This window comes from Copadichromis virginalis, linkage group LG13 (assembly GCF_057382275.1).
Source record: "Copadichromis virginalis isolate Kocher_CV1m ecotype Utaka linkage group LG13, C_Virginalis_male_GT1.1, whole genome shotgun sequence".
Taxonomy (NCBI): Eukaryota; Metazoa; Chordata; class Actinopteri; order Cichliformes; family Cichlidae; genus Copadichromis; species Copadichromis virginalis.
The window spans coordinates 14,158,790-14,186,400 of record NC_140630.1 but is presented as its reverse complement, the minus strand read 5'-3'; the positions used below and the strand labels follow the sequence as shown (position 1 = coordinate 14,186,400).

At 40.9% G+C, this 27,611-nt stretch overlaps 2 protein-coding genes across 8 annotated transcripts in view; one reads left to right on the top strand and one right to left on the bottom strand.

Moving 5' to 3' along the window:
• The window catches only part of LOC146695354 (C-terminal-binding protein 2-like), an 89,762-nt gene extending 84,606 nt beyond the window's left edge, over positions 1 to 5,156 (top strand). For 3 of the 5 annotated variants that reach the window (XM_085477447.1, XM_085477443.1, XM_085477444.1), the window contains one exon: positions 1,603 to 5,156. In XM_085477447.1, coding sequence (XP_085333573.1) covers positions 1,603 to 1,786 — 184 coding nt within the window. In that variant the 3' untranslated portion in view covers positions 1,787 to 5,156. The remainder of the gene's footprint in view (positions 1 to 1,602) is intronic. The other 2 variants (XM_085477445.1, XM_085477446.1) reach the window with 1 other exon arrangement.
• Positions 5,157 to 5,522: 366 nt separating this feature from the next.
• On the bottom strand, positions 5,523 to 27,121 carry zranb1b (zinc finger, RAN-binding domain containing 1b). 3 transcript variants are annotated; one of them, XM_085477450.1, is made up of 10 exons: positions 27,036 to 27,121; positions 24,916 to 25,989; positions 17,326 to 17,513; positions 14,529 to 14,682; positions 13,653 to 13,724; positions 12,698 to 12,896; positions 11,511 to 11,631; positions 10,970 to 11,099; positions 7,220 to 7,449; positions 5,523 to 6,210 (listed from the first exon to the last, which is right to left on the bottom strand). In XM_085477450.1, exons 2-10 carry the CDS (start codon positions 25,895 to 25,897, stop codon positions 5,989 to 5,991), a joined length of 2,298 nt encoding a protein of 765 aa, XP_085333576.1. In that variant the 5' UTR covers positions 25,898 to 25,989; positions 27,036 to 27,121; the 3' UTR covers positions 5,523 to 5,988. The 3 variants fall into 3 exon arrangements, with proteins under 3 accessions (XP_085333576.1, XP_085333574.1, XP_085333575.1); XM_085477448.1 differs by having other exon boundaries at positions 26,884 to 27,089; XM_085477449.1 differs by lacking the exon at positions 27,036 to 27,121 and adding an exon at positions 26,512 to 26,585.
• Positions 27,122 to 27,611: the final 490 nt, after the last annotated feature.

Below are 27,611 nucleotides of genomic sequence, written 5' to 3'. Positions count from 1 at the left end.
TCGCGAGATTAACGCTGACAGCACTAATTTAATCTTTAATTTAATCTTTAATCTCACACACACAACCGATTAATTTAACTGAATGGATCACACACTCACCTCAAAAATGGTTGTTTTTGCATTCTGGACAATTCCCGACAAGGTTTAGCCACTTTTTTTTTTTTTTTTTTTTTTTAAAGAAGCTGGATCTGATTACATCCATATTGAATACTAAGGCTCTGCAGTGTGAACGCAGCCTATCTCTCCTGTTTTGTTGTTGTCATGGGGTTTTTGTTTGTTTGTTTGTTTGTTTGTTTGTTTGTAGTTTGGGCGAATGACCCTTTTAGTTCAGATAAGATCCCCTGACATTATCATTTAGAGTTGTGGTCAGAAGTGTACATGCACTCATCATGAGCATGAAAGTCATGGTAATTTGGGGCTTTTAAAGATTTATTTTTCCAGGTTGGAATCATTGTGCATCTTTAATGACTCTTAAAAAAAGCCAAAACAAGAACGTTCCAGTTTAAATTGATTTTGGATTTTCTCTAAGACACACAAAAGTATACATGGTTTTCAGAAGGCCAGTCCAGAAGCGTAATGCTGGAGGTCGTCCTCCTCCGTCATTATTCTATCCAGTTTGTTCGATGTTCTAGCACCACTGGCAGCAAAACAGCTTCAGAGTGTGATGTTGAAAGCCTCACCTTCACTTCTTAAAAGATACCTCACGTCACTGTGGCCAAATAAGCTCAATCTGTGTCTCGTCTGATCATAAAACGTTTCTTAAGGAGCCATTCTGCATCCTGTGTGGGCAACGGCAAATTTAAGTCGAGCTTGAAGGTGCCACTTTTTTTGCACAGGAGCTTCTTTCTTGGTCAACGTCTTCTGGGTCCAGTGGGATTCAGCCTTGGTGGTTCCTGGGCTTTTTCTGAACATCCTGACTAATTTGGGTCTTCTTCCAGGCCTCAGCAAAGTGGTGACACAACTGAATAAGTTCTGATCCATAAATGTTGATGCTCTTAATAATCTGCAGTTATTTGGAAATGACTTCACTAGACAATTCCAACTCTAACTGTAGAAATCTACAGTTCTCTTTCTCAGATCTTCACTCAGTTCCTTGGGCTTTCCATTTGCTCCGATCAATCCAGTGAATGATGTCAAACAAATCCTTTCAGATCCCGATCACCAACGACAAATAAACAGCCTTTGGCCTCGTCAAGTTAAAGCTTGGAGCTTCTTTAATAAGTAGAGCCATTGGCACCACTTGTATGCATATATTTATATAGCCCCAAAGTACCATGACATTAATCCCAGGATGATGCTCCTGTACCACTTGTACCATTATTGGACATTTTTAAGCTGATGTTACTCAGTAAGTTCACTGCATATCAGTTGTTAAGTTTCTGTTGGTTTATTTGCATCCTCAGTGCGTCATCGTGCATTACTTATTTCACATTACGTTTTTAATCATGATTTTTTTTTTAACATGCAGTTTCATACAGAAATGATCCTGAGTAACAAATATTAGTTTTTTATGGAAAAAAAAGTGTAAAATGTGGAAAAATAACACTTATTAAAAGGTTAACTCCTTAACATATCTGCTGATCACGCTTTATCTATCTCCAGATTTCCTCCTGGCGTGGTGGGCGTCGCCCCCGGTGGGATTCCCGGACCTATGGAGGGGTTGGTTGCCGGGGGAGTTCCCATCGCCCACACCCTGCCCCCTGGCACCCATCCGTCACAGGCCACCTCCCCCAATCAGCCCTCCAAACACGGCGACCCCATGAGAGAGCACATGACTGAGCCATAGGACTGCTGCTGTAGCTGAGAAGAGGAGGAAACTAAAAATTGATGTAAACTAAAAAAACAAACAAACCCAGCGACCTAACAACTCAACCATCCGACTATACGTACGCTTGATTTCAGCCATCCGAACCTACCAGCAGACTGCCTGCCGGGCAACGTTTCACACTTTTTCTTCTTTCTTTTTTTTTTTTGTGAAACCACTAAGTGAGGACAGTGGACGTTAATACACAAATGAGCTGCCACACGGATCTGAAATCTCCCCTCCCTTCATATCTTTTATCTTCATTCCTTCTCGATTTACACAATACTTTTTGTTTTAGTATATTTTAGGGAGATTTCCTCCTGACTTATGGGACACGTTGACAGTAGCCACGTGCAGGATGGAAACCCTCCCCTCAAGCTCAACAGGACGACTCTGTTTCCTTCAGTCGCGCCCATTTCAGCACAAACATACCCTGTGTTTAGTTTTTTTTTTCTTAGACTTTCTTCTTTTTATCCTATATGACTGTGTTTCTGTTCTTCAGTGTGTGAAAATGAACAGATTTACAGTTTTCAGACAAGAAAAGAAAAACAAACTGCACTCCATCTTTGCCGGCTAGAGGCCGCCTGAGTGAAGAGATGGGATGCGGGGCAGTAGATGTGGAAAAATCATCCTTTCAAACCAAAAAGGAGGAAATATAAAGAATAAAAAATGGCAGGCTTTCATGGTTAAATATCGTACATGGACCGCGTCACTTAAATTATGTATTCCTGTTGTAACTTTTCCAATCTCTGCTGAACTGAGGTACTTTTATTTAGTTAAAGTGGCGAACAGTGTCCCAAATATTATCTGTTTGCATCCAAAGGACCTTTGGAGAAAAAGAAAAAAGCTTCTGAAGTATGACAGCTTTTGGAAAAACAAAAACAGCAAATCTCTTACTGACTCAGGAACAATATAATAACCTTCAATTCTGTCCAAAAAGGAATAGAAAAAAGTTTAAAAAAAGAAAATAGGTCTTGATTACTGCTCCTCACGTCTCCACGTCTTTCTCCATTGTGGTATTTTTTATATATCAAATGTACATTTTTTGATGTTCAAGCTTTTCACTCCTGTTAGATTTGTATTGCCTTGTTAAATGTTCATATAATCGTAGTCTGATGTGACCAACCGCGTCCTCTCCTCCTTATAGTTTCTTCCTCCTTGTTTTTCTGCTCTAATGAAAGCCAGCTGTGGCGCCCTCGGAGGCGTCGAGCCCTCTTGGAACAACGGCAGCCACGTTCATTCCCTTTAGCCCCGTGACGTTAGCAAGAGGCGGCTGCTCGCAGATTGTTTGGTTTTTAGTGTGAGTATTTGTATTTGTTTCTTGTACAAGGTGAACATATAGCATACAGTGCAGCTGGAACCAATAAATAAAACTTACTGTTCTGATTGATCGATTGGCTCCGTGGAAGGTTTTTTGGTTTGCTTTTTATATTGTAAGGTAAAGACCTTACTGTTGTACAGTCAGATGACTTTCTATTAGGAAGCACTTGGCAATGGTGGGAAGGAAAATTAACAGGAAGAAAACTGCAGCAGCAGCGCTCTCAGGGATTGCCAGCCAACTGCTACGATCAGGTAGATATGAAGGGGAGAGCAAAGGACACACTGTGATCACGCTACAGTTTTTGTCAAATTTCAACAAAATTGTTTTCTTGATTGTTATGACTGAAGCACGGTAACTGCCGTCACAGTTCCATCACAGCGTTAGATGTATTGCCTGAAACTGCTTTTCCCTAAATCACCGACTGTTCATCCAAACAGTGAACAGTGAAGGGATAAAACATTCAAGTACTATAAAAATTGTCCAAATATCCCTGCCAGTCTCCTCTGGCTGCACAGCTTGTCACTTTGTTCTAGGTTCTAGCCATGGCTCACTTCAATCCATTTATCTTAAGTGCAAAATTCAAATTAGCCCATAATGTATATGCGTTTATATGTATATTAAAAAAAGAAATCTCCCTCTCACCCCCTGGGGGGTGGTATGTTTGTGATAATGAAGCTTGGGCCCTCGATCCGAGTCCTGGGACTTTAATGGGTTCTGCCTTTCTAAGGTTCTGGGATCACGTTGAACTTGACTTTCCACATCTGCTCCAGTTGTTCCTTAAGTTCCTGTTATGTCATTACGGTCTTTGAAATAATTGGGCGGGGGTTCAAATCCCAGTCAGTGCTTGCATCCAGTAATGGTACCCAGGTTAGCCTCCCCCCATGCTACACATGCCACTACCCTCTGATACAGGGGTGTCAAACATAAGGCTCTGATCTAATCCACCAGACCTTATGTGCTCCTTCATATTTGACCACAGAGTTTGACCTTTTAACTGTTTTCTGTAAATTAATGGAAACTTTATATTTGAAACTACAATAACTTAAGATGGACCTTCAATTCACCTGGTTTTAGTTCCAGTAGAGGGCGCTGTAACCTGAACACATGACAAAAGCTTCAGAAAGTAGGTCCAATTAAAAAAAAGAAAGAAAAAAAAATACAAAAAAAGTGACACACTTAAACCCGTGGACATGTTGAGGACATCATTAGCTGATAAATGAAGTGACAGGAAGCGTTTTAGTTGGACATTCAAAAAGGTTCTTTTATTTTTTTTTCCTTATTTTTGCCCATTTCTTTGTGTTACACTCTGTTTAGCGAAGTCACGCCTAAATCCACAAACCATCGTAGTCACAACTGCAACTATTGCATAAATACAAAGCAACATACAGGTGATGCTCAAAAACGTGTATGACTTGAATGAAACACAAAGAGGTTACAGAGTGCGATGGCGAGAGGAAACAAGATGCAAACACTCACAGCAAAAAGAGAGAGAAAGGAACAACTTTTTTTTCTTTTTCTGTCAGCTTTGGTTTTACGTGGTGAAATCTGTCACTAATCAAATAAAAGTGGGTTCACATGATGACAACAAATGGGCTTTACAGAGGCAGCGATGTCACGTGTACCATGAGGGTGACCTCCACAACACAGGCTGTAAGGAAGGTGGGGGCAAACAGGAACTACAAGACAGCGATTAGACAAGCGTGACTCAGAGTGGGTGGGGGGTGGGGTTATGTCCACACTCACCTGCCCAGAAAAAATAAAAGCACCAGGTTTTAGGCATCCATATGAGGTACTAAAAACCATACGCAAGAAACCCAAGTAAACTTTTTCATTGATGGTTATGATTGGTTCTTTCCTCGCGGCAACAGTGTTTCTGTGCAATGTGTCTTCATCAAGATTGAATCATTAACAAAACCACAAAAAAAGAGAGAAAATAATATACAGAAAGCTCTTATTAGCTCAAATAAGTTTCCAAACAATAAATATGTAGAATAAATTCATAGAAGATAAAACACACACACACGACTTCAATCAGTCTGAAAAAGGTAAACCAAGAGATCCAACATGAACGTTAGTGCGCTAAAACTTAGTGAGTGTAGATTTGACTTGTGAAGGGAACATCTCCCTTTTCAAGAGCTTCATATGTGACCTCAATTCAAGCAATGATACTGTATTTATATAGAAATGTTTTAATAAATGTGCAGTGCTTAGTATTAAGGATTAAAGTCATTTGTGATTACAGAATCTCTCATTTTTTTCATTAATCTTCTGGAGATAATAAGATTTATTGGCTTTGTCCATGCCTGTTTGAAAACAAAAAGCCAAACAAGCCAACTCTTATCTGGAAAAAACTTGGATGTGCGCTTCTTTTTTTCCCCAGTGCCCATATTGAATGGATATAAAGTATTTGAATCACTGCTGGTATATTTCCTTACACTCTTTTTTTTTTGTTTGTTTGTTTTTTACAACCACATGCATTTACATCTATGGATAAAGATATTTTTTTTCTTCTTTTACATTTAAAACTCAAATCAAAAATTTGCATTCGTAAATCTTTTTTCTCTCCGTTAGACTCAGGCTGGTCTGAGAAAAGTGTTTGTGTATATCCGAGCGCCTGTGTTTGCCAGAAGAGCAGTAGTGTCTTCTGTCAGGTGGAGGTCTGGTGGGGGCTCGTGGTTCCCTGCCCTCTCCTGAAGATTTTTCACAGTTTGTCCGTGTCAGGAAAGGGGGGGGGGGGGGGGGGGGGGATACTACTACAACAACAACAACAACAAAAATCCCCAACTCAAAGAAAAACTAAAAGAGAGAGGATGGGGGAGGAGTCCTGCCCCCCAGCAGATAGCCTCCCTCCACTTCAGCTTCGTCACTCCTCGTCGTCGTCGTCTTCCTCCTCCTCGCCGTCGGACAGCGAGGCGCAGGGGCGGATCTGGCGGTAGCCGTCCAGCCACTTCTCCACCATCTGAGTGACGAGCGGGTGGTTGCGGCGGCGGGAGCTTTTCTGAAGCGCAACCAAAACGCCGCCCTCTGTCACGCAGCAGTCCAGCCACTCCCGCAGGAGCTTCTCCTGTTGCTCTTCATTACCCATCTGAAGGACAGGAGGGGACAGACATGACCATCAGAGGGAGCCCTGTCACCTCACTACAGCCCAAACACCGCTTACTCCTTCTGAACAGTAACTCAGAACAGAATAAGAGAAGCAAGGCTTACAAAGTGACACGGTCCAGACCACATCTACCTGCTGCTGAACTTCCTGAAACTGCTAGTCTGTAGTACAGGTTCTTCCCCCACGGCTTTTCTGTATGTAACACATTTGCATAACGCCTCTAGTGGAGAGTTTTAATACCCACAAACAAAGAATGGCAGCTCCAAGTCTGACATTGTTATTTACTGGCTAGATCTGCATTTGCTAACTCCTCAGATACTTTTTCCTTTCTGCACGTCTGACACCAGAGGAACTGCAGACTGAGTGAATTTCTTTATTATTGGCAGCACCGTCCCTGGAATAGTAATTAAATCCTTAATGTTAAACGCTGTGTAGCTATGCTGCTGTTAGTTTTGATCATTTAACCATTGCCCACAGCTACGTCAAAGCTGTATTTCAGAGGAACCACCGCCACCAGTCCAGTAAACAACACTGGAAGTGGGTCACTGTGTTTTCATACCACTTTTTATGCTGTAGAAAGAACTGAACTTAACTTCAGTGTTACTAATTAGCAAATCTCTGTGTGTTTGTTGCACACATATAGTTTATGGAAGCACCACACTAACCAGCTGATAACAACTCTCCACCCTTTGGTCTAACTGTGGCCATTTCTGGCTCCTCCAACTAACAGCGCTGGCCAAAACACTCACACTGAGGCTCCAAAATCTGGAGTCCAGAAATCATTGGGTAACATCATGATGGGTACATCCATCTTTTAAATACAGTCTAAGCAATTTATTTTGTAGTTTCTAAAAGCAGGTGAAAAGCTAAAAAGAAAAATGGAAAGCATACAGGCGACATCTGTCTTTACAGTCTTTTCCTGTACCTGTAAATGAGCATAATGCAGCCACTTAATAAAGTAGAAAAACACCACGTCTGTTGAGTGCCTTACTTCCTGCGCTGAGAGGAAGTGAATGTGAAGCAGCTTCCTCTCGCTGTCGACCAGAGGCAGGAACGTCACTGTCACGTCATCGTCCGTGTTGAGGTTGGCGCCTGCGCCGCGATTGTCAAAGCCATCGTTCTCCATGGCCACCAGCGCTGAGAAGTGGCCCCGCGTGTATCCCAGAGCGATGGGGCTCTTCCAGCAAAAGCTCTGCTCCCACAAAAGAGGCAGGTACACACCTGGAGGGACGTAAAAGACACAAATTCACTATACTATATCTTTTGGTACTGCATAAATATATACTGTACAAATATATAAAAAATAGACTACTACACTACTGCAGCAGAGTCTGAAACGCTGACAAAAAAGGATGCACATCTGTTTACTACTTTTGTGAGCAAACTTAAAATATTTAATTTGAATATTTTGAATTATTTTGGTGTTATGATTCAAGGAGAAGATGAATTATGACGTACTTCCTTTAAATAGAAAACAAAAAAGATCCAAACAACTACTAAGTACACCTCATGATTTAAAGGTTTGTAACAGCGATAACTTGACATAATATTTTCCCCTACGACTTTATCCATCTCTCACATCATTGTGGGGGAATTTTAGGTCACGTTCCTTTCAGATATCGTTTCATTTTATAGAAGTTTGTGGACATTCGTTCATGCACAACTCTCTAAAGATCCCACCCACAACATTGTAGTCAGTTGGAGATTGGCATGGTCTTTTACTAGTCCATTGCAACAGCTTGTGCATTTTCCAGTAGTTCATTTTGCTCAGTTAAGTTCCTAACCGAATTACATAAACTGGAAGTACCATAATAGGAGCTGTTTGACTTCTCCAAAGGCGTTTCAACACTTTCACTACCTCCTTTAGGATAGGATACACTGGGGCTGTCTTTTATGAAAGGATCATTGCGATGGACCATCTGACCATGTATTTTCCATTTCATATCATAATCTGTTTTGTATTTTCAGCAATAACCTGTTAAATGCACAGCTAGACTCTGAAGATCATGCTGCTGGAAGAAAATCTGCTTCTCATCCAGCCTTGCAAGCACTCTCTATGTCTGATCTCTAAATCCAGATTATGAACTAATTTATCAAAGTGTATTCTGTATAATTCCAGGGCATTAGTAAGGTCTGTTTTACTTTGAGTCAGCTGGGATAATTGATGGATGGAGAATATTTTGCTTCAGTCATAGAACTTCTAAACAAGCAGGAGGGAAGGATTTACAATCAATCACTACATAAAACATGATGCATTTAATTTCACACATTTACAAAGTGATTATTGTGATGCCACAATTACAGGGGAATAATCAGCCTTCTTTGGTGAGCGGTGCAGGTTAGTGTCTCAAAAACGAGCAGACCCAATGAGGAAGCTGAGGAAGAGCTTGATGCAAACCTACCAATCAAAATACAGCGCACGCTCAGGTTTTACACGTTCCCCTCTGAAAATGCCATTTAGGTCAACAAGAGGAGGCTGAAGGAGGATTAAAATGTGCATGAGGTCCTGAGGACTGAGACTCAGGTGGAGCTCGGGATTTATTCAAAGAAGAGCTGCATTGTTATGAACTAATCCACCATATAAAGCTGAGATCTGTACGTACACAAACACTATTTACAATTATTAATGAGCCGTCTGTCTGTTAATGAATACACTTTTATTTGTTCTAGAAATAGCAGAGAGAAGTCGTTCACTGTGTGCACACTGCTGAGGAAAAATAAACAGCTCAGTTAATTAATTTCTGCTTTGTTTCATGAAAATCCCAGTATTAAAGTAAGTTGGGCTCAGCTTTAAATGCTCAAGTGAAGAGTTTTAGGACAGAGCCAAAGTGTTGGCATTGTACTCACAGTTTTGAGCCATCGAACCAAAATTCCAATTAGGCACTCCTTCTGATAAAATCTCCCCCTCTCAGTCTAAATAAATAAACACTCCTAGAAGCAGCGATCACAACCAGAACAGGCTTTTTTTGGTGTTCGATTTAGGGGAATTTGCAGTAAAACTGCATGCCATGAACATTAGCAAATCATGCTCGAGTGACTGAGATATTTTCCTCTTCAAAGGGAAACTCCTGCAAACACATATGCCAGAAGGTCAGCTGCAAAAACAGCACTATCCACAACTGGCAGTCACAAAACTGACACTGTGCCTCTTTAGTAAATCCAGAAGCTTTTTAATGATGAAAGAAAGCTTTGCACTGCTGCTGACTGTTAGCAAGTCTGGCTCTAGATGTTGACTCGTCTTTAAAATCCAGATTTTTGTAATGAATTGATATTTTTCACAACAACACGGTAAGGATATGTTATAGTGACTTTAGATGCACGTTTTGCCATCTACCCTCTGCACATTGTAGTTTCAACACAGCAGACACACTGGTGTCACACTGTTGAGGTGATTAGTGTACGGTCATTCAGATTCTCAGCGCACCCCTTTGACAGCTGATATGAGGCATTTGTGTTTAAATGTGGTTGTGTGCATTATAGACAAACATCTCCACTTTGGTCTCAGCCGTTCAAATGACATTGTTCCAGATGTCTTGTGGTTTATTTAGCTCTAACACTGTGAACCCAAGCTCTGTTCTTTTTAGGAGAGAGGTGCATCATCTGACCACTTCTGGGAAGATTGTGGAATTTGTCTGAACACATACCTGAATGCTTCAGACCAGCAAACTGCTAGAACATGTGCTTTTATAGAGGTACTCTCACTCTCAAACTGTCTTTTTCCACATACACGACTTTGTTTTACACAAGCTATTATAATCTAGAGTAGGTACTAACTAACCCTCACAAACAAATGTAGAAATAGTTATGAGAACACTGTGTGCTGACATGCATCAGGGTAAAAGAATAGCTCAGCAGAAATGAAAACACTCAAAGTTACCCTGGATTGAAAGCAATGCTTGAATAAATGTCTCACAACAGTCAATGCTGACTTGCAAATACCAGACTGATTATAAAACAAAACAATGCAGGATGACAACACAGAGTGTCTCATATTTCTTTAGTTCCATAACACACAAAGGCAGCTCTCGCATCTCATGAATACATCTGTAACCAACACCGCTATTGAGGAGCCTGTGTGTTGCTACTCTCCTAATAACCGCTGTGGTTTTACTGGGTTCACTTGTTCACCACTTTAATTGAGGTACCCCACCCCTCTCTATAGGCGCCCATAAGCACCCCTTCCTCTGTGTGTGTGTGTGTATGTGTGTGTATACATTGGCTCCTGGCAACAGTAAATCACTGGTCCATCAGGCAGGCTTTACCACAAGCAGTTGGCCCTTACATAGCACTTTCATCATCCCCTGTACAGCATCACTCAGCAGGCAAATTGAATCCAGACTGTTTTTACTGCTAGTTGTAAAGGTGGCCCCCGCTCTCGGTGCTCTCAGGATTGTTTGACTGTTGATGATTTTCATATGTTCAGCTGTATCTGGATGTCTGCAACCACAATATGAATTCTCCGTGCTCCTGTGACTCATCCTGGCATTTTATGTTGTTTTTGTTATTTTGAGCAACATGGAGCAAAATTACCCATTAAATGAAAGACACTAGACTAATAACTGTTGTAAACAATAATTACTGACGGATCAGAGGGGCAGTTATGTCACCTATGAAAGTTATATACACACACACACACGTAGGCTGGAACTATTTCACAAAGGAAGTCTAGTTCTACGTCCGCTGGAATGATGCTGAGCACAACAGCAAACAATATTTGACCGAAACGTTATTTCTTGCTCACCTTGAAAACGGGTGTACCCGAGTGTTTCACCACGGAAACTTTTGTAGTACTTTACTCCATAGACGATGATAGGCCTACGAAGTATGTGTGCAAGAACGAAAATGTGGGTCTGTTCCAAGCTGGATCCTGGCTGCAAAAGAAAAAAAAACAAAAAAACCCCACACACACACAAAGTCAGAAAAATACAAAACAATGCTCTAGGACTCAGGGAAGCGATAAAATGAGGGTTCTTGAATGCAGCCAGGATACTCTAAATGTGAAAACATGGAAAACACTAATTTAATGAGCTTTCACACCCAGATATAATAACAGCCCACCCAAATACTTAGTCAGTGAGGTCACAAAGAGCAGTGAGAAGCAGAGAAGTGCTGATGACAGACAGGATGCACTTTCAGAGGGCATTACAGGTTAAGTATACTGCACCAAGAGCAGTAAAACTTCTTGCATAATTCATGCATTATTAGCGTATCACGTTTTAAGCACATCAAGCTCCTGTCCTCCATGTTTGTGTGTGAGTGTGTTTACTTCCATGTACATATACCTGGCTGGCAAGGGACAGTATGAAAGCCCAGTCTTCCTGCCACTGTTCCTCTCGGAGGGAAAAGTGCAGACCAAAGCTTTGGGAATACCACGACTCCCACTCCTTCCAGCGGGTGTAAAACCTGCACAGACACACACAGATACACACACGCACACAAACTGTTTAGCCTGTGACATTATTTGACCTCTGTGCAGCAAGGCGTGGGCTTGCAATTGACTACATTCCTCCACGTCTGTCGTGGTTTGGGCTGGATGGCATTACTCATTATATCTAAACAGCAATTATCTCACCAAAAAACCCACTGTTTCTCACAAATAGACGTGAGTCACGCTGGGCTTTGGAGTCAGACTCCGTGCCCCTCCACTCAAAAATGTGTTTTCTTTTTTTTTCTTGTCTCTTTCGTGTACAGAACAATTTATGTGAGTTTGACACCAGAAGCCTGCATTCAATTTTCATCTGCCTGAACACTTGCACCTATGAGCATGTTTTGGAACATCGCAATCATTTTGGAGCCACTCGTGATTCAGGGTGCAACTTAAATAATTTCGTGTGGAAGTTTAAAGAAGAGAATGTTTTGGGGGTTTTTCCAATTAAACTAAGAAGATGCAGGAGTCATAACAGATCTTTGAGGACATAAAATAAAAAATAAAAAAGCCCTTGTTTCTTATTTCCAGATCAAAGTCTCTGATCTCTTTATAAGCTGCCAATCTAAACTTAGGATTCGTAGACCCCGGCCTCTAAACCACATGTTCCATAGACACGCTGAAGGAAAACAAAATGTAACTTGACACTTTTGAAAGTCAAGCTTTTGTTTTCCTTCAGTGGTGCACTTGAGCTCAGTCATTTCATGATCCACGAATGTTTCTGTGTAAAAAGGTCAGCTAAGCAAAAAAAAAGGAAACACTGGACGAGACAGGGATGTCTGTCGGCAATAAGTTAAGAGTAAACATATCCCTGTTTATTCAGACTATAGTACTTAAAAAATGTAGCTTTTTTGCCTATTTAAGTTGTCTCCTAACTACTAGTCATTAAAAAGAGCAACATACAAGCTCCAATTTCTGTTAACACCTGTCTAAATTTTATGTTTGGTGCACTGTGTCATTCAATGTAACATAATTTGAATTGATTTAAAAGACAAGTGCAAATCAGCTCGAACTACACACTTAATCCCCGTGGCGTCGCCTTACCAGTGAGAACAGTCGTGCAGACTGTCATGGAGGGTTTTGCGGAGTACTGAGTCCTTGTCATAGATGCCCCACGTAGCCTGCAGCACGGAGTCAAGGAGGCAGTCCCCAGCTGTGCGGTTCCACAGGGCATAAAGTCGACTGTCTAACCTAGTCCCCAGCTCCAAGGACCAGTTGATGATGGGAGACTCCTCTTCAAGTTCTAAACAAGAGGGGAGACGGCAGGATATCTCTTCAAAAATTAAATAAAATAAAATTCAAGCAATAACGATAATAATAAGGAAACATGCTGTACAAGGAAGTGCAACAGTGTGGTTGTACAGTGGTCATGGTGTTTCAGTATTAGCTAATGCCTGCTCACATCTGTGAAAATAGTAGTGACATAACAATGTCTGCTTGTAAACCACAAAACCAAATGACTACTCAGGCTCAGGTTATGACAGGAAACCTAAAAAGAGATAAAGACAGAAATAAAGATACTGTATGGCCTAATACAATGTTTGACACACACTGAGACGGTGAACCACAGAGAAGGCTACACAAAAGAGCAGGGACCTTCAGGAAGAAAGGTGACGGCTTTTATAAGCGTTTATGTGTGACCTGAAAGGAAGTACAATCATTCAGCAATGATCAAAGAAATTCCTAAAACTCATTTAGGCTGATTAGGACAAAGGCAACTGGTACATATCCTGAAGTGAGAGCGCTTGGCAGATTGACAAACAGGAAGAAGAAAAAAAAACTGTTTGCAAGCAAGAAAATACCAGTTAGACAACATAGCCAGCCTTCTGCTGCCTCCCTGTTATAGTATACAGTTTGTGAGGGGACTCCCCTTGTGTGCCAAGCAGCCAGACCATCAGGGGATCTGGTTTCTCTCTCACATGCTAAAAATAAGTGCATGGATACTTGAGGACGGCATGTGATATGTGTTCATAAAGCAGAAAAGAGTAAATATTTCCACCTTTTTGTACGTCTCGGTCCAGCACCTCATCAAACAGTTTTTCCTGAACTGCTGGAGGCAAGTCCTCAATGTCTGAAACACAAAGAAGAGGAATAGGAGCAGGTCTTGGTTTGATTTACATTTTACCCTGATAGATGTGTGCATCTTTGTTTTAACTACCTGTAAAACTTTACTAAAATGACAGAAAAATTTCTCTGACTCATTTCAACTCAAGCCACCATGTTTTGTTCTCTTCACAACAGCCCATGGCTTTCACTCTCTGCCCTGAGCTCTGCTCAGCACAGTAGCTTATTCTTTAGCTAAAATAAATGAATGCATTGACTTAGTGGAACTGAACAGAATGGGTTTCTATAGTGGCCAGAAGCCAAGGTCGGCATGTCCTGAACACTCTGCAAAACAAAAATCCTTAGCTTAGCTACCAGCTTCAGACTGAACCACTAGATCAGTTCCACACAGTACAATTCAACAGAAATAGCACTGAATGCCTGCAATTTTACCAAAACACACTGGCAAAACACTAAATATGGCTTTGCTATGAATGAAAGTCAAGCATGGCTGGTGCATAGTTGGCAGTACGTGGTATTTTCAGTTTGCTATTACAATACACAAACAATGTAGCCTCCATGTTGTGGCAGCTGGAAACAGACAACCGTGGCATTATGTCCCCGCAGCGATCGAGCAACAAGCAATCTTATACGCCAGAAGTAAACAAAACAAGCATTCTGATACACACTCGGAAAGCCAGACGGAATGGCTTGGCTGGGTTTATTCAGCTACAGACACTTTGAACGGCTTCTGGAATTTATGTTATGATATTTTGTAAACTGTTTTTTTTCTGGCTGCATTTACTCGTTTGTCTGCTAATGCGGTGCTGACCTGCAGGCAGGGTGAATGTCACTAGATCGGTGAGGAAATAGCAGGTGAAGTCTCCCTTGCGCTGGTGAAGAGAGGCGGCTACCTCACGACGGATCTGCTCTGTTAGCTCGGGACAAACCATGGCTGGAATACACTTGGCTGCCTGTTGGGATACCTGCAGAGAGGAGAGCATATAGAGAGAGAATTTAAATCTACATAAAGCGTACAGGATGCACAGAATAAGAAAAAAGCAAGAGCATTTCCTGCAACTACAAAGAACCATAAAACCACAAACTAATGCAAAACCAACTGAATGCATTGCTCCACCGAGGCCTAAGAAGAATAAAATTTAACAGTCACAGCTTCAGCGCCCTGAAAGTCACTTGACTTTGATAATATCTGATGGAGTTAAGATAAAGAGATCTGGAGAGATTATTCTGAACAAATCCTTTTTGTCTGATACGTTATGTCAATTTAGAGAGGCCAAGAACAAGAAAAGAAGTCAGTTCATTTTTATATTCTTACCTAGACTGAAAAACCAAAACCTTCTATGAAGAGAGAGATTATGAGCAAAGCGGTAAAATTATGACTGTGTGAAGCATCCGATTTATCTCTCCTTTTAAATAAACCTAGTAAATTTCTGGAGATGCCATTTAAACAAATTCTACCACATTCGCTGTCTGAATACTTGGGAAAGTCATTCATTTTGGGGTCTGTAGGCAGAAGACTTAGCTCACTGTGTTCTGAGCTAATTTTACTTTCACTAATCAAATCTAAATCACCTCCAGGACACAGCAAGTTCACGCAGGTGTCAGCTTTGGGGCGTTTCAGAGACATGATCCAGTGGTTACTCACTAACCCTGTTGGAAAAGAAACTGGGGCAGCGGCTGAGTGTGGGTGAAGAGGTGTGTGTACAGATAATCCGGGATCACAGTGCTGAAGGCAAGAGGGGTGCAATCAACATCAGCACATGCACAGTTCAAGCAGACACACATGAACTCAGCGAGCCTCACTGCACAGACACACCAGGATGCTGAACATATAATACCAATGCTATTAAATAATTACTGACAGAGGAACATATTATTATACAGTTTGTGGAACAGGAGTGTGCAGCTGAATTTAGTCCCTCTCTTTCCTAAAAACACTCTGGTCCTAGGACTTCTCCTGGCTGATCTCACTAAACGAGAGTAGGAGAAGAAGCTTGAAGCCAATTTTGGGGTCATGCAGATACTCATATTCAGAAATAAAACTACATTTACTAGGTTGAGTAGAAGAGCTCAACCAATAGTATTTTTCTTATTTAATATTTATTTAAAGTATCCATGTGTAGGTGTTATCTAATTAAAAGTTGTTGTTTTTTTTAGATTGAGCCTAATTTTACTTTCCATCCATGCATTTTCTTAATCGCATCTCCAGCTAGGGGCATGGGGTGTATGAGTCTGTCCCAGCTGAGCCTGAGTGAGAGACTGGGTACACCCTGGACTAGGTCTGCACAATAAATCGAATGTCAATCACGATTGTGATTTTGGCTACCCACAAAACAAATGAACACAAACAGCCGACACTGAAAATGTGTGCTTCAACAATACAAAGAAAAACCAGATCAAGCACTCCCTAAATTACAGTTCGATGACGTGCCTGCCTGTGCCAGTCGTAGTGGTTTTCCCTGTATTATGCAGCATGAAGTTTCCTGGATGTAGCCTGGACAAGTAACACTACATTAAAATGACAAAACTACAAAACAAAAATTAAGTGTCTGGCACAGCAGAAGGTGAAGAACCTGTTCCCAGAAGTGGATCATCATTGGTTGGTTGAAAATATTTCAGATTTAGGGCGAGTGGTATTAACCAAGAATGAACCATATTCAAAGAGTCCTGTAGAGCTGCGTCTGCACGACAAACCAACACAACTAACCCATTCAACCACCTGAAAACACACCACTAACTACAGTGTAATCAATACACGAAGGCCAAGAAAAATAATTAAATGGTTGCTAGTATGAATTGTCCATCATCAAGCAGCAAAACAATGCAACGGAAATAAAGGAGCAGTGTAGGGGAGTGTCATTTATAAATAAAACATTTTGTCGCTAAAATCAATAAATAATTCAGTAGATAACGGTGATCTTATTATTGATCCAAACAATTGTGATAACCATTTTGGCCATAATTGTGCAACCCTACCCTGAACATGTCACCAGTACATGTAAGCAGCGCTAACACAGACACAGACAACCATTCACACTCTCACATTCACAACTGCAGCTAATTGTAAAATCGCCAGTGAGTCTAACAGGTATATTTTTGGACTGTGAGAGGAAAGCAGAGCACTTCGAGGACACTTGTACAGACAAAAGAGACCACCATGGTTGTGTGTTGGTTATATGCAAAGCTTTGCAGACTATCATTTACAGTTGAGTACATCCTACAAAGAACACAGAAGTTATAATATACAAAGTATGCCTTTGTAGTGAAGTGAAACGGAGCGTTAAAAACAATTAAAATGCCAACTTAAGCCAACTATGCTCCTGCCGTTTTGAAGGACTTCAGGCAAGATCCCCAAATCCTTTACTCTGTGCAGCTGAAGCCCTATGAAAACAGACACAAACTGGGCACCACAATTTCTGCTACAAGGACTTAAAAGCTAAACATGAAGATCCCAGCCGACAAAGCGTCTTGTAATTAATCATCTACAGTATGACCTATATAGTCACGTATTTAATATGGTCTAGTGCTTTGATAATCTACAAACATAATTCAGAAAGTTGATACCTTAGGGTAGGTGATTTCTGAAAGCGAACCAAGTCTGCACTGACCTCTGTGAGCAACACTGCCAGCATGTCCTGTCTCTGGAAGCGGATGGCTAGGTGAACCAGCGTGAAGCCATCATCGAATGCTGAGGGCCGGTTTAATAGGCGCACCTCGTCGGACGTTAGCTGTCTTGCGATGTCACCTCCCGATGTCTTGTAGGCTTCCACAGCTGCCAGGTCACCTTCTACAACACCTTTCAGACAAAGAGGGGGAAGGAGAAAGCTCCCATCAATAAACAATGTTACCAAGTGATCACTGTGGACACAGTTTTGAAGAGAAGACCTTTTTTTTTTTTCCTGCTTTGCCCCACATTAGCACAAATTTTGTGCATTTAACTGGCAATCATTTTCATGAAGACATTTAAAATATAAAAATGAAAAGGCTCTGCTGAGAAAAATAAATCCTTTAACAGTCCACTTTTGGCTGTGGAAAAAATAGGAAATGAGCAGACGTGCTGACCAATGCAGTCGAATCACACCAAGTCTTAACACAGCAGAGACATAAAAAGACAACCTTGCGCAGAGGTCAGTTTACACTACACTAAAATATATGAAATATTGGAGATCTGAATGTGCTTTATCTCTGTGGCAGCTGTGACAGCTTTGAGACTTTGCTGACTTTGAAGTCAAGGGGAAAAGACATCAGGGGGCAGAGTGTGATCATCAGAGTGTGATGTTTTTTTCACCTCCTTAATCTTCATGTTTATGTTGTAGCATAAGCGTTGATGGATATGTTTGAGCAGCTGTTGGTGTGTCTGTTCTTTTCTGGTGCAAAGTGTAAATGAAACAACCAACTTCCAGAGAACAAACTCAAATAGTTACCAGCTAATGAGACACTACTGCAGGAAGAGTCATTCTGTGAAAAAAAAAAAAAAAAAAAACCAGCAGATTTTTTTAATATATTAACTTTTGCATATGCAATGAAGCACTGCAAAATTGTATGTTTACTTGCAAATTGAGTTATAGTATAATTTTAATTTTTGTCCATGAACTCACACACGTGATTTGCGGACATGAACTGTTAATAGTCAGCTTTATGTTTTAATATAAGTTGACGGAGACTTTTATGAACACGTTCTGCTCAGAATGAAATAAATAAATTGACATATTTGGTTTTCACATCCTTTGTTAGGGAAGGTTAATGAAGTTTAAGTTAAACTAAAGAAAAAGCTCAAATTAAAGGAGAAGCGATCCATCTCGATGTGGCGAGGAGAGAACTTAGAGGTGAGTGATTGAAGTGGCTACCAATGAGAGTGAAGGATACTAACTGACAAATCACAGGGCTGTAAATATGGTAAAGGGTTACCTAGGCAACCGGAGCTAGGCTCATCTGTTAGCAGCCAACCATCAGCAACAAACCAATGTGTGATGAGCTTCTTGCCCGAATACCTCTTAGATTGTGAAGAACATTTATATAGAAGCTTTATTTTAGAAAATAAAAAAAAAAACTAACTCAAACATTATTGTGTAAATAAAAAAATAGCTATAATAAAAAAAAAAATTTAAAAAAAATCAGGAACAGGAAATGTGCTCAGCTTTAGTCTTTGTTATTTTGATTTTTGCAATATTGAATTTTATTATTGCACTCTTCTGAACTTCGTAAATCTTACAATTTGCCAAATTATTATCAGCATTATAATCATCAAACTAATCCTGACATTGCAATTAATATAAAAACATAATTAAAACACTTATACAATAAATGCTACATTTAAATAAGAAAAACCAATACTGAAACGGAACTGAAAACAAAAAGTTAACCCTACAAAAAAACAAAGAAAGTACTGGTATCCCTCAGCCTCCTAGTAGATGCGCCTATGGTATCAATTTCAAAATTCTACGTGGTCTCGTTCTCGAGTTATCGCATTCACAAACTTGGGTGTCCACGCCACCTGTACGCTTGCCCTGCAGGGTGATGACAATACCCCATCAACCTTTTGCAGCTGAGGGGTAAAAACTGATAGAAAATACAAAGCTATAATAACTCTTGTGCAAGCCTCTAGTTCTGTGATCAACCACAGTGAGACAAAATAACCTATTAGTAGTTTAAGCAGAGTAAAACATTGAGCTAAATGTGTTTTTATGAGTAATGAAAACAAAATCAAAGTGTAAATTTCTTTCAAATATGACAGCAGCCACAGAAATATCCTCTTCCCATTTCTAGCGTATACAGTAAATTCTCATGTGGTAGTCTCTCGTACATTTGATAGCTTAAAACACTGTTGCGCTTTTGTTCTCGCGTCAAAGGACCACACACAATGCTCAGCTGCATAATCTGCATGTGAGTGAGAGCGAGAGAGACATGGAGTGGGTAGAAGGACTTGCTGTGCCATGTGGAGCTGGCTAGCGCGGTGAGGGATGAGGAGGGAAACTACACAATAGCAGCGCAGCGTGATAGAAGGATCACAAAACCACTTTCCAAAAAACACTCCATTAGCGTGGGTGTGCCTGTAGCCCTGCAGTCAGTACTGTACTCACAGATCCTTTGGTGAACACAAAAGGCTCCAATATGCAAACAGACATACACTTAAAGACAGACTAATTAGACAGAATGGATCAGGCTAAGTGATTCTTGTCTTGTCTATTTCTCCTACAAAGGACGCACATTTCAATAATGGTGATAGCGGGCGCCTCCATCATAGCAGAATCAACAGATGGATGTGGGTGATTCAAAGTCTATTTGTGATTGGTACAGTTTCCTGTTTAAACAGCCGCTTCAGAGAGAAAAACAGAAGAAGTAAATATTCTGTCAGCATACCTTCCTGTTCAAGGACACCTGGATTGGACATATTAGACATCTTTATTTAACAGGAGCACTGCTGAAAAAAGTACGTAAAAGTAGAAGAAAAACACAAATTAATAAAGCGCAACTGAATTTACAAACACATTTTATAGTAATAAATTCTTCTGTACTGTGTGGGTTGGCTAAGTGGCATTTCTTAGTGTATTGTTTTGTTACTGTTGGTGTAATAGTAACATGTTGGCTTTTCCCTGCAATCACATATCAAAATGATGGCCCTGAATGAGGTTTGTAGTAGTCTGACATTATATTGAGCATCCTGCTGGTATTGACACACCAATCTGCTTTTTGTCTGAAAGGCTAGCAAGACAATCCCTTAGTATGTCACACCTAACCAAAACAATGAAGTTGGCATTGTTTTAGCATTTTATAATATAACAATATGATTTATAAACATTGTGATATGCTGCATCGTAACAAATGTTAGCATTTCCTTCGGGATTAATAAAGTATTCTGATTCTGATAATTCAACACTACTGTGGAAAAACAGGCATTAAGAAACAGTTTCATTGCATACACTTCTGTTGTTTTTCATATATTTAATGCCAGCTTGGAGTAAATATTACATAAGAGAATACCATAAAATTATTAATATTCATGGTCTTAAGGGAACTAAAAACAATCCATCATTACAACTGCATCTAGATAGAGACATTACAGATGGACCCTTACTGTGGAAAATCTGTCCATATACTGTAGATAGATATTGTCCATATCTGACAATGAGACTTCGGTAAAGACTGAATTAAATTAATGTTCTGATTGAACTATATCATAAACTATATAAGTATATATATAGCAACAATGTATAAATGTGTGGAAATATTGCTGCATTATTACTTTTATCCTTCAACCGGGAAAGGAGGACATGATTTTGTTTGATGTTTGCACATTCCTTGTGTTCACATTGGCTTCCGTTGACTATGCACCTGTTTCCTTTCACATTCCTAAAGTAGGAGGATCCAAGTCTTTATGCTGTATGAGCACTCCCCTTTTTTACTAAAATAAAGAAATTTGAAATGTGTAAATGTAAATAAAACAGAATGTGATGGTTTGTAAAATCATTTGGATCCTATTTAACTGATAATTAAAAAAAACAAAACAAAAACAATATATCAAATGGTAAATCTGAGGAACAGTATTCTGAAAAATGTATGGTTATTTTGAATTTGATGCCAGCAACACAAGAAAATAAGTTCAGGTCAAAGAGGAGAGAGAGTAAGCAAAAGTTTAAATGTCAGCATGTTATGGCGGTGCATCTACGCACACTGCATGAGTATTTTGCACAACCGTAAATGTGCCGGTAATTCAAAATTACACCAGACTACACCTTTCTCAGGAAAGGCCTTGCTTATTTTAGGAAGATGATGCCAAACCACATCCTGCCCATATTAGTGTGGTTCTCTAGTAAAACCTCTGGGTATTTAATGACATAATACTAAGCATTTTGTTTATTTACCAACACAAATGCCACACGTGTTCAGTTTAAGGATCATGGGTCATGCACACTGTAGGAGTGACGGTAAGTTCTACAGCCACAGGCATTTTCTATTTTTGACTTATTTTACATGGATCGTGCTAATTTTAGTGCATCAGGCTCCTCAGTAAACAACTTTAGGTATTGGGAAACCGTGACCACAGTTTCAAAACTATAGGAGTGAAATTTTAACTTCTTTGCCCCCAGCACTTCATCACAGGTTTGATTTTGTGAGAGGCTGTTTGTCACATCCACTATTCTACCATAACATTAAAACTACTGACAGTGACAATCTGAAGTGAATAACATTAACAATCTATTTAAAATACAATGTGCAGGTGTGGCTTGAGGACCATGGCAAACTTCACAGCACTGACTTGAACTCATCACCCTTATGTGACTGAGCATCAGCAAGCAGAGTCAGCAGAACCATCCCAATTCACAGAGGACATCACTGTAATCACATTACATTTTTCTGTAATAATATAATGCATTTATGTACTAATTTCAATAATTACATTAGTCCCTAATCAACAATTATGCTGTTACTTGTATTATATAAACTATTCAAACTGGCTTCTGTAGGAAAACGGTCTACAGACTTTGAAGAGCTCAGATTACTTTCATTTTTAATGCATGAAAGGACAAGAATGTTACTGTAAAGTGGCAGAAACAACTATCCACTACTGCTAATACAACTTTGTGTCTCTTTGTAAGCATCAGCAAAGACGGCATGGTCATATGAAGCTAGCAGTGAAGAACCCTGGATCCAGAGTGCATGCTGACCCCAGCCTATTAGCCAAAGCTTGAACAAATAATAAAAGCTATGATGAGCAGACGGGCTTGTACCCATACCTGGTGCGACAGTAGACTCTCCGTGGCCACAGCACATCTGTGAAGTGCTCTTTGGGCTGTTTTTCATAAAACACTAAAAGAAAGATCCTCTTTAGGACTGGGATTTGTGTCAATGTGTGGGACTGTACATTCGAATTATATGACAATAAATCTCAGGTCATGTTGTACAGTACTGCAGAACATATCGAGTAATGTAATAAATTACCTTTCTGCAGGGAGTAATTAAGTAAGAAAAGGTTTTAGGTTTTTCAAAACATTATAAGTAATTACTCCAGTGTTGCTCAGGACACACCCTATTATGCACTTCACCCAAAGGATGTGCTGTGAGCATTCTGGTACCAGATGCCAAAAGACACCCCAAGGAGGTGTCCATGTTCAAAACAGAGTTACTTTGACAGCACCAGGGATTCCTACATATTATTATGCAGGTGATTTTATTGTTTTCATGCTGATCGGTGTATGTCTATGAACTTTCAGCTCACAAAAATTTTTGGCAGCACAACAGATGTTGTTTGTCAAAACATGCAGCCTTAAAAACATGTGATTTCTATTACTCTTGCATGACGTGTTATTTCATATTTCACGCTTTAGTCTGGCTTCATGCAGGATCAGAACCCGTGACCAGGCCTGATGTAGAACCACATAACCACCGTGACGTCTCCCATTTGTTAGTGAAGACCTGTTATGTCTCAAGTCTCAAGCTGGGCGTTTTCACCATTGCCATCTTTTTTTCAAATGTTTTCTAATTAAAGCTGACAAGCAAGGAGTGGTTCTGACAGTGAGGACACTGTAGAGTAATGGGCTAACAATTTAAGATTAACAAATCATTAACCAATAGGGATAACCCTGGATGATCCTCATTTCTGTGTCTAATAACTACCATAATTTACAAACTGAGCTTCATGTTTTATTCAAAATTTCTTCAATCTAGTGACTTAACCAAAAAGTCATCAAGAAAATGCTCGAGATCACAAAGTGGGCTGAGGGCAGTTTTCCAGTAGACTTCTATACAAGTGAACTTTTTTGGCAACAAATAGAAGTGGCCCTGCTGGGTATGAAAAGCTTCTCAGGTTTAAGGCACATCGGCACATCTGCAGAGGCTTCACGTTTCAGACCCAGAAGCTGCAGCCGTCTTTATAGCATGTATCTGTAGAACTCATGCTGAACATAGCCCAAGGTTATCCAAAGCAGGTTTGATGTGTCAATGCTGACTGAAGTGACAAAGGTTGTATTAATTTGTAAAGCTTTGTAAAGCATCATTTTATACTTAAAAGTATACCAGATACTTTTAAAATGGAGGATTATTGACACTTTTTGTTATTTCCTTTCTCTTATTAAATGGTAAACTTATTAACAGTAGTGCAGCATTTGAGCACCTTAACGACAAAACAAACAATATGTGTCTGTGGTTCCACATGAGCAGCAGTTCTAAGACACAGAATAATGTCTGTGCTGATAAACACAGATATTATTCCTCAGATCAGAACAGATGGCATGAGGCAGATATTGATATAAAACTTTCCGAAGTATGTCTAGTGAACCTGCCAAATAGGGAGTGAATTTAAAGAGATGTCTTTGATTTCTTTTCCTTTAACAGAAGAGGAATGAATTAGGAGACATTTCCAATCAGATAAGGAATGTTAACACTTGAATAAGCCTAAACAAAATCATGCCTACTTGCAAGAGAAATTTTTGACCAGATGAGACTTTGTCCCACGGGAACAAGCGACACAGACATGAGGGAATTCAACATCTGACATGCAGCAAGAGACCCAGAGCAGAGCCAGAAACAAACTATCTGCAGTGATATTGCTCTTACAGGTTTTGAGGAATGTAGCAGGGAAAAAGGCACAATTTTTAATCACTAAAAGGACTTCATTGCGATACCAAATGCAGGCATGACTGTCAAATTTGTGCATATATAACACAGTATATATAACACAGAATAATCAACTGTCAGAGGGACAGATAAGGAAAACAGACGGGAGGTTGAGTGGGCATACAGAACAAACGCTACTCATCCATGAAAAAGGCAAGAGAAAGAGTAAGACAGTGGTGTGAGAGAGGGAAAAAAAGAAAAAACTAGTTGTTCCTACAATGCGCATCCTTCCTCCCACTCTGCATTCGCCAGTGTACAGTGTGGGTGGCAGGACACTTGCTGTCTTTATAGTGAATTTTTTACTAGCTGAATACAGAGGACTTCCAAGCATACATAGTGTGTCTGCAATGTTAAGATTACATTCAAGATAATCTAGATACAGTTCTATAAACTGCTTAGTAAATAGTTGCCTTGCAGGTTGTTAAGCAACATACTGTGAATCATTCACACAAATTTGGGAAAAATGTCATTTCACGGTGTTAGCTTGCCTTATATTATTCACTTGACTCACTGCCCATCTCATAACATAAGCAAAATACAAGTCAAACATACTTCAGTGAAGTCATCCATCCTTAAAAACTCACCAACACAAGCATTGAGGAACAGCCAATCACTCCGTCTCATCCTGTTCTTAATCTGCTTGAGTTTTTTGAAATCCACCTCAAGATCTTCTTTGCTCCCAATCCCAGCGCCTGATGCCAGTTCAATCCTCTGAAAGTCCATGTTCACCTCTGACTCCCGCTTTAACGTTGGCGGTGACCTCCTCTGGCTGCTGCTACAACTCCCTACACCACCCACCACACCTCCTACTCCTTGACTAACCATGTGGCCAACAACAGCCCTCCTGTTGTCCCTGTCCTGGTCAAGTTTTGAGGATGATTGTTGACTCTCAGGTTCCGATGCCAGTTCGATGGGCTCAGCCAGCAGACTATTGGGTGTGGGGTGATCGCACACAACACACTTGAGAGCCTTGGCCCAATTTTCATAAGTGCAGGCAGTGCAGGTCCAGTGCTGTGTATGAGTGTTGAGCCTGTTACGGTCATTATATTCCTCACAAGTGTCTGTAGTGGTGGTTGGGGGAGAGGGGCGACATCCAGAGCCTGAGGTCTGGGGTGTTTCTGTGGGGCTGCGTGGCTGCTGGGTATGATGTCCTTGATGGGCTGCATGCTGCCCATGCTGTTGTTGGTGTTGTTGTTGTTGAGCCTGCTGCCTCTGGCACAGGCACTGAGTACACCGGATAGCTCGAGGCCAGTTCAGATAGGTGCACATGTGGCACGACCACTTACTACTAGGCTCAGGTACGTCAGCAATGCGAATGCGGGGTCGGGCGCTGGAGTCTGGACAAATAAGTAAGCTAGATCCCCCCTGAGATGGACTGTTGCTGAGGTCTGCAGGGCCCCACTGATGCACACTGGCATCCAGGGCAGGGCTGCACTTGAAGGGCTCCTCAGTAATGATGGCACCCCCGCTGGGCCTCTGAGCGCGGCACATGGTGCACTTGATGGCTGACGGCCAGTTCTCGTATGTGCAGTATTCACAGGCCCACTTGGCAACCAGCTCGGTCATCGTCGCACCGCCGCTAAGGGAGGCTTCCTGCCGTTCAGAGGGACTCAGCTTGGCAGATCCACTCTCAAGGAGATCACACAGCAAGCAGCACACTAAGGTTTAACGGGGGGAAAAAACCCAAACAGATATGTTAAATAAATAATAAAAAAGACAAACCACAGTATCTTATTAATCAAAGGCAAACACTTCAAGAAGGTAAAGGGATTAAAAATTAGCTTGTTTCTCGGTTTAAATGAGCAAAATACACTGCCAAATGTCCCAAACAAAGCCTACTTATTTACAGCCACCTGTGTATTCAAATTATTGACTGGCAAACAAAATTTTAATAAACAGATATGCCCACTCTTGATCTGGTATTAATTTGTAGTAATAACCAAACTATTGTTTAGAGACCCACAAAAACAAAGTGCAAGGGCAAAACTGCAGCCTAGAGTGCAACACTGACTATAAACACATACAGTTAAGTTATATACACCAGGCACATGCGCCCTACAACAACCAGGCAAGGTAATAAGAGACAAGGACAGATGAAACCTGACGCCCAGCAGGGAGGCGCGTGACTGGTTAAGAGACTTATGCACAGACAGAAAATTCGCCGTAAAGCTAATTAAGACCTTAAATGATCCAACTGTATGTGTCCCACGCTGTATTCTGAACCATGAACACCAAAATAAAAGATAAGGCTGGCTCCGACAGGGCAGGTCCGTAGTCCCGTTACTGTTTACGCCACGCCTCCCAAGTTTACCAACACACAGTGAGAAATTCAACATTTTTTTTGTGAGCTGCATGTTCTGAAAACAACTGTGTCAAGTAGCTTTGGTACTCACAAGCAACTAGCAAAACTGTCAAGACACTCCGCTATAATATACTTGAATTTATTTAAATAAGCATTTGACTAGTGTGATTTACAGCCAGTAGTGGTAAACTAACAAATGACACTGTACGGCTGTGTCGTGTCTTAACGAAACCAGCTAGCTGTCACTTACCTTCCATAACAACCGCTCGGTTGCCATCCAGGATTTATGGCCAAGCTAGCTGGCTGCGGCTCGCTAACGTTACGGGATTATGTTTTGCTCGTAACCGTCTGAGAGGCCCTTATCAACTCTACGAGAAGGTGTCTTAACGCTGTAACCCTCACCTTTTGCTTTGCTGTGTTTACACTCCTCGGTCCCCCCTCCCCACGCCCGGTGCAGCCAAAACCAATGGAGTTTCTCCCCCCACCCCACCCCCGGTCGGAGAAACCAACTCCACTCCGAACTCAGGCTCCTCTCACTTGGACGAAACTAGCCGCATATTTACTTCTTTTGGGGGCGCCGTTTACTTGGCAGTTGACAGTCCACACATACCGCGTAGCAAGAACCCTCCCTCCCCCCTCCCCAGGTCCCGTCCCTCGGCCTGTCTCTTCTGAGTTTTTAAATCATTTTCCCGTTTTCCACAAACACCAAGCGGACGGACTTTAATGGCGGCACAGGGAAGGGAAGCAACCGAGGAAGGGCTTAAAAATACACTACGAGGGAGAGCAGAGAGCTCTGGGCCGTGTTACAGTCAGAGGCAGGATCAGGATTTACCACCCGAATCTGCTGAGCAAGCCGATTGGTTGACACATGTGTATCCCTTGACACGGACCAATCACATTCTACGTCTCTCATTCCAATTGTTAAAAGGCTCAGTCAAAGCAAAACAGACTCGAATATCACAGAAATAACGAAAAGAG